This window comes from Jaculus jaculus, chromosome 8, assembly GCF_020740685.1.
Source record: "Jaculus jaculus isolate mJacJac1 chromosome 8, mJacJac1.mat.Y.cur, whole genome shotgun sequence".
NCBI lineage: Eukaryota > Metazoa > Chordata > Mammalia > Rodentia > Dipodidae > Jaculus > Jaculus jaculus.
In genome coordinates this window covers 110,830,835-110,843,724 of record NC_059109.1, presented here as the reverse complement: position 1 = coordinate 110,843,724, position 12,890 = coordinate 110,830,835, and the positions used below count along the sequence as shown (strand labels likewise).

Below are 12,890 nucleotides of genomic sequence, written 5' to 3'. Positions count from 1 at the left end.
GTGCTGAGGAATTGAATTCACATGATCTCAAGCCTGCATGCTTATGTATCAAGGGCTCTTAACCATTGAGCCATCTCCCCAGGCCACCCTCTGGCTTTTTATGAAAGATCTAAATAGCTTGAACATCAAATGCTCTTATCTGCTGAGCCATTTCCCTAACCCCTCACTTCGAAATTCATGAAATTGTATACATATGTACAGGTTGTATGCATCACCTATATCTCTATATATCCTTATTTGTTTGCTTTTGCTTTTGCTTTTACAGGTAGGGTCTCCAGGCTGCCTTGGAATTCACTATGTAGTCTCAGGGTGGCCTCAAGCTCCAGTGATCCTCCTACCTAAGCTTCCTGAATGCAAAGATTAAAGGCGTATGACATCATGCCCAGCTATCTCTGTCTCTCTCTTTTTGTTTGATTTTCTTGAAATAGGGTCTTGCTTTAGCCCAGGCTGACCTGGAATTCATCATGTAGTCTCAGGGTGGCCTTAAACTCACGGCAATCCTTCTACCTCTGCCTCCCGAGTGCTGGGATTAAAACTGTGCGCCACCATGCCTGGCTTTATATCTCTCTCTTTAAAAAAAAAAAAATTAATTTACCCATTTGGGAGGTGAGAAAGAGAGAGAGAGAATGGGTGTGCCAGGGCCTCTTACCACTGTAAACAAACACCAGAGTCATGATCCACTTTATACATATAGTCTTACATAGATTCTGGGGAATCAAACCTGGGTCAGACCAGGCTTTGAAAGAAAACACTTTAACCTCTGAGCCATCTCCTTGGCCCTGTGACCTCTACCTCAACAGAGTGGTTTGAAGTGAAACACCAGGTCCTCGCAAGGACGCTGTGTGCAGTGGTTGCAGGCTTAAGTGGCTGGGCCCGGGTTCAGGGCACACCACATCTTTTTGCCTTGCAAAAACAGCATGGTGGCAACATGGCAGGGCACACACCAGATGAGAAACATGGCTGCAGCAGCTGTGGAAGCTGAGGAGGATCAGAAGTTCAGCACCCACAAAGCCAGTGCTGCCTCCATGGAGGACGTGGCCCATGGAGGCATTCTGGAAAACCTTTTGGGATGGGTGGGACCAGGCCCCATGGAAGAAGTCCATCCATAAAGCATAGAAGTCTATGCTATGTCTTTGCTGTTATTAATGTGCTTAATACCTCTCTGAATTGTTCATTACTATGTCGAGAGTATCATGTATCTCACAAACCATATGGCATTGTGGGAAAACAGCCCAGAATATTCCCAGGTGATACAATTCTGGAGACTGGAGAAGTGACTGCACCAATGAAAGATTATCCTGATCAACATCACTAAAGATGACTTAAAAGTTTCAGTGACCAGGCTGGAGAGATGGCTTAGCGGTTAAGGTGCTTGCCTGTGAAGACTAAAGACCCAGGTTCGACTCTCCAGGTCCCATGCAAGCCAGACGCACAGTAACACAAGCGTGCAAGGTTGCGCATGCGCACAAGGTGGCACAGGCGTCTGGAGTTCAACTGCAGTGGCTGGGGGCCCTGGCATGCTAATTCTGTCTCACATTAAAAACTAAAAACAAAAAAAGGCCAGTCTTTTGGGCTCGCCTCAAAAAAGTATTTTTTCAGTGACCTATCCTATATTGCTATAATTTACTAAATCTACTTACTGGAAAAGTAACTAATAAAGTTTATTCAAAAAAAAAAAGTAAAACCAAGCCAGGCATGGTGGCGCACCCCTTGAATCCCAGCACTCAGGAAGCAAAGGTAGGAGGATCGCCATGAGTTTAGAGACCAGCCTGGGACCACATAGTCAATTCCAGGTCAGCCTGGCCTTGAAAAACCTAAAATAAAAACACTGTTCTGTAACATGGCTGGCACATTTCCCCACAAGTACATAGATTAAAGACAGTTCAGGAACCCCACGCTCTTGCTTAAAGCCCCTGTAATATGGGTTTTTCTATTCATTGGCCACACAGGCCAGCTCTCAGAAAGGTACCGTGATATCATTTGGACACACTAGCATAGTAGCATCCTAGAATGGGGAGCACTCAGGGTCTCTAAAACACATACAGCCCTTCACCTAAGCTTAGAGTAGCTCAGTGGACCCCAGGTTGATGGACAGGCCCAGCCCCTGACTCCAGCCAAAAAACCACTTTCTCTCCATGGGAGGGAACACATCCCTGATGCTGAAAACTTAAAACAGGGGTAGTCATGAGCCCTAGGGGTGTAACGTCTGCTATTGTCTGGCCAAATGTATATACTATGCTTATCAAACTGCCCAGTAAGCACTTCTCTTAATGTTCATACCCTTAAATATTAATGCTACTCTCACTTTTGGTAGAGAATCTTCTCTTTTCAGATGGCAGTGACCTTGGGACAACTCAGAAGGTATCATGGTGCTGGAAAGAAGTGACCAGAGTGCTCAGCACTGAAATATCTCTATCACACCTTCCAAGGCTCAGGGTCTAATGCGGAAGAGGTAGTGGAAAGAATGTAAGAGCCAAAGGAAGGGTAGGACTCCTTACAACATGCTCCCTCCAGTCATAAAATGGCCTGCATATCCATGACCTCACAGTGCCTGACACTACCTACACAAGACCATCATAAGAGGAGGAAAAGATCATGACATCAAAACAAAAGAGAGACTGATTGAGAGGGGGAGGGGATATGATGGAGAATGGAGTTTCAAAGGGATAAGTGGGGGAGGGAGGGTATTACCATGGGATATTTTTTATAATCATGGAAGTTGTTAATAAAAATTTGAAAACAAAAACCACTTCTTAGGCCTCTCAAGTCTCTTGAGTCAAACCTGGGGGTGGACTCTGCACCCAACTCTCCATGGAGTTGGCCAGCTGCTCTGAGGATGAGAACTGCTGCTCTGCAACCTGTCCACTCCGTGTCACCGGAGAGCAGCATTGAAGGTATTCCCAGTGCGAGGCAGACTCCATGGAACCCCCGGGCCCTCGCTGCTCCATTCACCCAGTGACTGTGCCTCCAGAAGCAGGTGTAGGCACGCTCAGGTTTGTAAAACCGACCAGTCCTTCCAAGGACCAGGTGAAGGGGTGATTCATGGACTGGTGAGAGAGAAGAAAAATGGCCAACCACTGGGCATAATGCCCGGTACCCCAGCCTGTGTAGTCTGGGCCTCTAACGTGTATGACTTCAGCGAGTTGGCATCCCATGAGGGAGGTCAGTGAACTTGCAGCTTCAGATAGGCCAGCGGCCCAAGGGGTTCTGGTGACTGATCAGGGTCGTCCACCCTAAAGTGGCAGATACAGAACTAGGACCCAGGTGCATGTGAGTTGAAGCAGGAGGATTTCTGCGAGTTTGAGGCCAGCCTGGGCTACCGAGTGAGTTCCAGGACAGGGTAGACTATCTCACACAAGCACCCCCACAAAATACTTAGAGCCCAGGCCAATGCTCTCCACATCAGACAGCGTGGCGCAGCTGTTCAGAGAGAACGCGCGTCACACACACACACACACACACACACACACACACACACACACACACGAGTGCGCACACAGGCCAAGAACCCATCTCTTAATCACAGCTGCGTGGTGTCACTGCTAACAAAGGCCGTGGCTGGAAACAGAATCGACTTAATATGCAATTGCTGGTTCCCTGATTAGCAGAAAGTACCATCTGAGGATGATGTGAGCTGGAGCCGCCTGTGGCTCTCGGCCCATCTCCCTCAATCCTGCTGCCACCAGAGTTCCGCACCAGCCTCCCTAGGATTCTGGGGTAGGGGGAGAGGCAAGGAACATCCCAGAAGCCTGGGGACTCCTTTGGGGACTTCTTGCCTCAGGCCCACAGGGCACATCCGCAGTGTGTTTTCCTCTGCCCTGCCCTGCCCAGCCCAAACTGGCCCCCTAGGCACCTGTGCTAATGAGCTAAATTTTCACTAGCCTGCTCCCATCCTGCACTTTCACTCCCCGCAGAAGGCTGTTCACACCCACCCTAGCCCACCACCTTCTTAGGGCTCGGCACTGTCCCAGGCCCAGAAAACGTGTGCTTTGACAATTCCCTTCAGGGCTGGGGTAGCACATGGCTTTGTAGTGGAACAGCAGTGCTGGCCTGAGAAAAGCGAGCTATTCATGGGTGCCTGGCCATCTTGCCCCCACTCCTCTTCTTTTAGTCTCTTTTTCTTTCTTTCTTTTCTTTTTTTTTTTTTTTTTTTTTGGTTTTTCGAGGTAGGGTCTCACTCTGGCTCAGGCTGTGACCTGGAATTCACTATGTAGTCTCAGGGTGGCCTCGAACTCTCGGAGATCCTCCTACCTCTGCCTCCCGAGTGCTGGGATTAAAGGCGTGCGCCACCATGCCCGGCTCCTTTTTTTAAAAAAAAATTTATTTATTTATTTATTTGACAGAGAAAGAGGAGAGAGAGAATGGGCGCGCCAGGACCTCCAGCCACTGCAAACAAACTCCCGACGCATGCGCCTCCTTGTTCATCTGGCTAATGTGGGTCCTGGGGAATCAAACATGGGTCCTTCGGCTTTGCAGGCAAGTGCCTTAACCGCTAAGCCATCTCTCCAGCCCTCTCTTTCCTTTTTCTTTCCCTTTTTTTTTTTTTTTTTTTTTGAGATAGGGTCTCACTCTAGCCCAGGCTGACCTGGAATTCACTAGGTAATCTCAGGGTGGCCTCAAACTCACAGCGATCCTCCTACCTCTGCCTCCTGAGTGCTGGGATTACAAGTATGTACCACTCCACGAGGTTTTATGTGGTGCTGGGTATGGAAGCCAGGGCTTTTTGCCTGCTGAGCAAGCACTCTGCCAGCTGAGCTACATCTCCAGCCCCAGTAGTCTTTACACATCTACTAAGCACCCAATAAATATCATTTATTAAAAATATAATTACTTATTGGGTGCTTAGTGTATGTGTCACCTGTATCGACGTGTGTAATAATCACACACTGCGTGGTAGGTGCCATAGTTATTCCCACTGGGCAGACAGGGACCTTGTGCACAGAGAAGCTGCATAAACTATTATACATTTGTACTTGAGACCAAAGCTCTTCTGAGAAGCTGCGGTGGCTTGAATAGATGGCCGCCAATATACTCAGCTTTTTATTAGTTTGTAGTTTGCATCTGCAGCCACCTGGCTGGAGGCGGTGTCACTGGGAGGATCTTAAGGTGTGGTGGTGGGTTTCAGATTTCAATCTAAAGATATGCAAAGTGTGCCTAGCTGGAGTTCCTGAAGTGTGCTCTGTGGCTTTTGGCTTGTGCTTCTCTCTCTCTCAGCTTGGTCCTGTGAAAGCAGGCTGGCTTCTTCTGCCATTATGGAACTTGCCCTGGACCTGTAAACTTCAGTAAATATCCCTTCCTCCCTAAACTGTGCCTTGTCTGGAAGTTCATCTCAGTGAACCTGAAGCTGTTTGCTGCAGAAGCATTCCCAGCTGAGGAGATCCCCCTGACATTCCTCTGAGGACACCATTCTCCGTAATGACACACAGCACACCTGTGACCACACAAGTATCCTCAGCTGGCTCACTGACTGCCCTCAAGGAGATCAGAGACCTCAGCTGACCTGCAGAGAGCTGTAGGCCCAGCAGACACCTAGACCTGGCCTGGCATGTGGCACATGCTCAGTAAGCCTCTGTGGGATTGTGGGATGCTTGAATAAACAGGTCTTGGGCTCTTTTCTCTCTCTTTTATTTGAGTGTGTATGGTATTTCATGCATGCATGTATGTTATGCAATCATATGTGTGTAGATGCACGTTTGTGCACGTGGGTGTAGATGCCAAAGGTAAACATCAGATGTATTCCTCAATCACTCTCCACCTCATTTTTATTTTATTATTTGAGAGAATAGGCATGTTTGGGCTTCCAGCCACTGCAAATGAACTCCAGACACATGTGCCACCTTGTGCATCTGGGTCCTGGGAAATTGAACCTGGGTCCTTTGACTTTGCAGGCAAGCACCTTAACTGCTAAACCATCTCTCCACCCCGCCTTCCTTTCTCTCTTTCTTTATTAATTGGAGAGAGAGAGAGAATAAACACTAGTGCCTCCAGCCACTGCAAGGAAGTCCAGACCCATGCGCTACCTTGTACATCCGGCTTACATGGGAACTGGAGAGTGCTTTAACCACTAAGCCATCTCTCCAGCCCTTCACTTTATTTCTTGAGACAGGGTCTCTCACTGAACCTGGAACTCACCAATTTAGCTAGATTAGCTAGCCAGTGAGCTCCAGGAATTCGCCTGTCTCTGCCTCCCAGTGCTGCAACTGCAAACATACACCACACCATGGCCAGCTTTGTTGGGGGGGAGGTAGGCTCTAACACTAGCCCAGGCTGACCTGGCATTCACTATATAGTCTCAGGCTGGCCTTGAACTCATGGTGATCCTCCTACCTTCTGCCTCCCAAGTGCTGAGATTAAAGGCGTGCGCCACCAAGGCCAGCTATGCCCAACTTCTATAGACGCTGAGGATCCAAGCTCAGGTCTTTGCACTTATGTGGCAAAAACTTTACTCACTGAGCCCTCTCCCCAGCACCCAGGCTCTTCTCTAAAGTGGGGCAGGTAGTCTCCACTCCTGGGGGCAGGTGTGCAGCAAAACGCTAGCATAGAGAGGCTCTACCCAGGTTGCCCCAGCATTCCCAATACATTCAATAGACATGGAGCACCCGCTGGGTTCCAGCAGTCACCCACTACAAAGGAGACAAAGTTGGTCCTCAAGGAAGGCACCTAGTACATCCAAGCTGACCGCTCAGGTAGAGGCTGTCCCCCAATGGGCCAAGGAGGAGCCTACTCTGGTGCCCTCCTGGCCCTGCACCCCCAGGCCTGCCCCGTACTCACGGGCTTCATGATCCAGGTAATTCCCGGGTTCTTGCGAAACTCCTCCACAAACAGGTGGTATTCGCAGGGCATCTCGAAGGTCTTGGGGAAGAAGTCGCACTTGGCTGCTTCCGCCTTTCCCGCCTCGCGCTCCAGCTGCTTCCGGAATCGCTTGAGGTTCTTCACCATGTAGTTCTTGCGGGTCAGCTGGGGGGGGGGGTGCAGGGCAGACATGGGCCTCCGGCTCCTGCCCCGGCGCCTCCAGACCCCAGCGGCCACCTCTCGGGCCCGGGGCAGCAGAGGATCAGCCGGGAGCCCTGTGGCAGAGCCTAGAACCGTGCCCGGGGCACAGGCAGGGCGCCTGCCCGCCTCACCTCGTAGTGGTTCCGGAAGTGGCTGATGCGCACGTGCTCGTCCATGTAAGTGTGGTCGAAGTTCTCCCGAAGCCAGCTGACGTCGCACCAGTAGAAATCCCACTCGCCTTCACTGGGGTGAGGGAGACCGCGGTCAGATGGGAGGGCCCGAGGGTCTTGAGGGGAGGTCTGCAGCCGTGGGTCAGGAGGGGCTCGTGGGGGGGTGAGTGTGTTGGCCACACTGGCTGGCTTCTCCGAAGCTCGGTGCATCCCGAGCCCAGAATGATGCCGTGCACGTGGGCACAGCCTGGGGAGCCTTGGGACCGCAGTTCCCACCAGGCCCTAAGACGAGGGACACACCTGTCCGCACTCCCTGCCAGAACCCCCAGGCTCCTGCTGCCACCTCTTCAGTCCTGGGGTGGGAATGGGCGCATCCACGAGCCCTTCCCAGGGCTTGAAGCCACCCTCACTGAATCCTCAGAGCCGTCCTAGAAGCCGCAGTATCATCCTGGGGCTCCGTGGCCTTGCTCACCAAGAATGGGGGGCCACCAAGACTCACACTGGGCTCTGCTGGACTCCGATTTCTGACCCTGATCCCCACCATGCCGAGGACAGGGGGCCAGATAGCTCAGTAAATCTGGGTACCACATCTGGGCAGCAGGGCTCTCAAAAAAAGAGGAAGCAGGGCTGGAGAGATGGCTTAGCGGTTAAGCGCTTGCCTGTGAAGCCTAAGGACCCCAGTTCGAGGCTTGGTTCCCCAGGTCCCTCGTTAGCCAGATGCACAAGGGGGCGCACGCGTCTGGAGTTTGTTTGCAGAGGCTGGAAGCCCTGGCGCGCCCATTCTCTCTCTCTCCCTCTATCTGTCTTTCTCTCTGTGTCTGTCGCTCTCAAATAAATAAATTAATTTAAAAAAAAAAAAGAGGAAGCAACCAGGCATGATGGTGCACTCCTTTATCCCAGCACTGGGAGGCAGAGGGAGGATAATAGTCTTGAATTCGAGGCCACCGTGAGACTACATAGTGAATTCCAGGTCAGCCTGGGCTAGAGGGAGACCCTACCTTGAAAAACAAAAACAAACAAACAAAAAAAAGATGAAGCAGGAAATGATTGCTCCCATTTTTTTTTTTTTTTTTGGTTGGTCTGTTTTTGCTTTGTTTTTCAAGGTAGGGTCTCCCTCTAGCCCAGACTGAGTTGGAATTCACTATGTAGTCTCATGTTGGTCTCCAACTCATGGCAATCCTCATACCTGTGCCTCCTAAATGCTGAGATTAAAGGCATGTGCCACCACACCCACGTCCCAATTTTTGGAGTGAAATATTGTAGATATAACTGAACCTATTTCCTCTCCTCTTGCCCCAGAGGAAATTATCAGCCTGAGTTGGGGTGGGCCCTCATCTCTATGCAACGTCTTCAGTTTTACTCTGTATTCGCATTGCTGAGGAGCTGGACTTGTGGTGCATGTTTGTAATCACAGCACTCAAGAGGCTGAAAAAGGAAGACCTTGAGTTCAAGGCCAGACTGGGATACATAGCAAGACCCTATTTCAAACAAACAAACCAGGTGTGGCAGTGCACATTTGTAAACACAATACTCAGTACAGCTGAGGCAGGAGGATGGCCATGAGTTCAATGCTAGCCTGGGCTACATGGCAAGACCCTGTCTCAAGAAAATGTTTGGGACTGCTGATGTATGGATAAATGTATATACTATGCTTATCAAACTGCCCAGTAAGCACTTCTCTTAATATTCATACCGTTATGTTAATGCTACTCGCACTTTGGGTAGAGAATCTTCTCTTTTCAGATGGCAGTGACCTTGGGACAACTCAGAAAGTATCATAGTGCTGGAAAGAAGTGACTGGAGTACTGAGCAACATCTCGATCACACCTTCCAAGGCTCACGGTTTGATGCGGAAGAGGTGGCGGAAAGAATGTAAGAGCCAAAGGAAGGGTAGGACTGCTTACAAAGTGCTCCCTACAGACACAAAATGGCTTGTATAATCCCTGACCTCACAGTGCCTGACACTACCTACACAAGACCATCCTAAGAGGAGGAAAAGATCATGACATCAAAATAAAAGAGAGACTGATTGAGAAGGGGAGGGGATATGACGGAGAATGGAATTTCAAAGGGGAAAGTGGGGGGTGGGAGGGTATTACCATGGGATATTTTTTATAATCATGGAAAATGTTAATAAAATTGAGAAAAATAAATAAATTAAAAAGAAAGAAAATGTTTGGGGTGGAGGAGAGGGCTCAGTGGGTAAGAGTGCTTGCAGCATAAGCGTGAGGGCCTAAGAGAGCCTGAATTTGATCCCCTGAAACCCACATAAAAAAGTTGAGCCTGGCTACCCATGCCTGAAACCCAGTCCTGTAGAAAGCAGAGGAAGGAGAATCTCTGGGGCTCTCTGGACAAATAGTCTGATCAAACACGGTAGTTCTGGGCCAGGCGTGGTGGCGCACACCTTTAATCCCAGCACTCGGGAGGCAGATAGGAGGATGACCGTGAGTTCAAGGCCAGCCTGAGACTACACAGTGAATTCCAGGTCAGCCTGGGCTAGAGGGAGACCCTACCTCAGGGGTGGGGGGACCTAGTAGTTCCAGGTTCAGTCAGAGAACCTGTCCCAAGGAAATACTTCAGGGAAGCAGTAAGAGGACCCTGCACCTTCTTTGGCCTCCATGTGAGTGTGCATAGGGCACTTGTATCAGTACCCACATGTACATGCATACAACACACAATTGTTTGGAATGTTTTTAAACTCTCAGAACTTCACAAACATCAACTCAGTGATCCTCATGGCAACCTTGAAGCATTGGGTTGTCACGGTGCCCATTTGACCCCTGGAGAAACTGTGTCAGACACGAGAGGTTAAGGAGCTCACCCAAGCTCATCACGCAAGCAAGGAGCAGAGCAGGGTCTGAACTCAGGCTGCCGGGCTCCAGCGTCCACGCGCTGACTAGAAGGACTCCCGTACGTGTCCTCACAACCCTTTGTTCTGGTGATCATCCATTCGATACAGCAGAGTCCAGTCTGTGGCCATCCCACCCTGAATGCGCCTGGTCTCGTCTGAGACGTGGGAGTCTAATTCAGTCATTTTTGCTGCAATTCGTTCCTTTCATTGAGTGAACACACTGCAGCCATTTCTCCATTTTATAGCTAAGCGTTTGGGTTGTCAACCATCCTCTTTGTACCTATGATTTGGATCTCGGTTGTTCCCAGAGGCCTGTATGTTCGAAGTTTGCTCCCTGGACTGTGGTACTACTGGGAGGTGATGGAACCTTTAAGGGGTAGGGCCAGTGGGAGGACTGTGGGTCACTGGGAGGAATGCCCTCCAAGGGGACTGGAAATCCTCCCGGCCCCTGCTCCTGGTTCCCTGGCTCTGCTTCCTGGCTACCTTGAGCTCCCACCATACCGGCCTGCCTTGCCATAGACCCAAGAGCAACAGGCTACTTGATTGTGGGCTGAAACCTCTGGATATTTGAATCAAAATAGACCTTTCTTAAACCAGGCGTGGTGGCGCATGCCTTTAATCCCAGTACTTGGGAGGCAGAGGTAGGAGGATCGCCATGAGTTCAAGGCCACCCTGAGACTGCATAGTGAATTCCAGGTCAGTCTGGCCTAGAGCGAGACCCTACCTTAAAAAACCAAAAAAAGAAAAAAGACCTATCTTGTGTGTGCGTGGGTGGGGGTTGTTAATTGTGTCAGTGTCCTTGTGTGAGTGTGCATATACAGGCCAGAGGTCCATATTGGGTGTCTTCCTCAATGTCTCTCCACCTGCTTTTTTAAAACAGGGTCTCTCATGAACCTGGACTTCACTGATTCAGCTACACTAGCTAGCCAACAAGTTCAACAAACTCTCTTGTCTCCACCTCCCCAGCACTAACCACTGGACATTTTTCATGGGTGCTGGGAGTCGAAACTCAGGTCCCTCACGCTTGTACACTTTACCATCTCTCCAGCCCTAACCTTTCCTGCTGTTCAATAATTACCTCTCAAATATTTTGCCACAATAAGGTAAGGCTCCTGAAAACCCTCCACCCCTGATATTTTTTTTTTTTCTGTTGTGGAAAAGTGAACTGAGTGTGGAAAAATATCTTGAAGAGCTCTGAAGCAAAAAACAGACAGTAATGAGGGAGGCAGCCACCTTGGGGTGATGAATGAACCTGGCCTGAACGTGAGGGAGGCATGGAAGACCCTATGATCCACCGTATTTTCCAAGATACCTACATCATCTCTCTTATTACAGAGGCTGCGAGGTATGAGGATGTGGGAAGCCACGAGAACCCTCTTTGGTTGGAGGCACAGTGAGTGCTGGACCTGAGCAGGAGGAACCGTAGATGACTCCTGACACACGAGTGACCTCCGGACAGGGTCTCTTCCCTACTGTTGCCCCAGCACCACAGAGACAAGTCACTCTGCCCCTCCCCCCCCCCCCCCCCCCCCCGCCGCCCTGTGGCGGTCACCAGTCCAGAGTAGGGCCTTCAGGGAAATGGAGATGGGGGTGGGGGCTTGGGGATGTGTGTGACGGGATCCAAGGCTATAACCTATATAAAATATATACATTTATATAAATTGGAAAAAGCATGATAAATAATTAAAATGAACTTCCCACAGTCAGTTATTAGAAATAACAGTAATTTTTTGTAGTTTATTTATTTATTTATGAGAGAGAAAGAGGCAGATAGAGAGAGAACAGGTGCACCAGGGCCTCTAGCCACTGCAAACGAACTGCAGACACATGTGCCACCTTGTGCATCTGGCTTTATGTGGGTATTGGAGAACTGAATCCCAGTCCTTGGGCTTTGCAGGCAAGAGCCTTAACTGCTGAGCCATCTCTCCAGTCCAACAATAATTTTTAAAATGCTTATTTCAACTAGGCATGGTGGCACAGGCCTTTCATCCCAGCACTTGGGAGACAGAGGTAGGAGGGTTGCCATGAGTTCAAAGCCACCCTGAGACTACACAGTAAATTCCAGGTCATCCTAGGCTAGAGTGAAATCCTACCTTGAAAACCAAACAAACAAAACAAAAACAAAAAAAAAACCCACTAATTTCCAGGGCTGATGGAAAAGTGTCTGCCATGAAGACATGTGTGAAGCCATGGACAGCTGGGCACAGCAGCAAGAGACTCTGTAATAGCATTCCTTTAGAAACATTTTCATTTCCTTATTAGAGAATATGGGCTATACCTAGGTCTCTTGCTACTGCTAACAAACTTGACACATGTGCCACTTTGTGCACATGGCTTTATGTGGGGCCCGGGGACTCGAACCCAGGCCATCAGGCTTTGCAAGTAAGCTCTTTTAACTGCTGAGCCCTCTTCTCCAGCCCCTGTATTCGCACTCTTATGGGAGGCGGAGACAGAATTCCCAGAAGCTTGAGGGCCAGTTAGCCTGACAAATGCAGCAGTTGCCGGGAGAGACCTGCCTCAACAAAGCGGAATGTGAAGACCAGCACCCTTGACCTCCACATGCGTGCTGTGGCATAGCAGGGTCCACATTCATGTGCGTAAACATGCGCGCGCGCACACACACACACATCAAAAATATAAACATGCCGGGCGTGGTGGCACATGCCTTTAATCCCAGCACTTGGCAGGTAGAGGCAGGAGGATTGCCATGAGTTCGAGGCCACCCTGAGACTCCATAGTGAACTCCAGGTCAGCCTGGGCTAGAGTGAGACCCTACCTCAAAAAAACCAAAATACATCCATATATATATATATATACACGTTTTCTCCAGGCATAGTGGCACACACCTTTTAATCCCAGCACTCATGAGGCAGAGG

At 49.7% G+C, this 12,890-nt stretch overlaps 1 protein-coding gene and 1 pseudogene across 3 annotated transcripts in view; one reads left to right on the top strand and one right to left on the bottom strand.

Annotated features, from left to right (window-relative positions):
- The window catches only part of Ttll9 (tubulin tyrosine ligase like 9), a 73,161-nt gene that overhangs the window by 39,484 nt on the left and 20,787 nt on the right, over positions 1-12,890 (bottom strand). For all 3 annotated transcript variants that reach the window (XM_045157229.1, XM_045157231.1, XM_045157230.1), the window contains 2 exons: positions 7,125-7,236; positions 6,772-6,957 (listed from right to left, as the gene is read on the bottom strand). In XM_045157229.1, the coding sequence (XP_045013164.1) occupies positions 6,772-6,957; positions 7,125-7,236 (298 nt within the window). The remainder of the gene's footprint in view (positions 1-6,771; positions 6,958-7,124; positions 7,237-12,890) is intronic.
- On the top strand, positions 929-1,315 carry LOC101600282 (annotated as a pseudogene).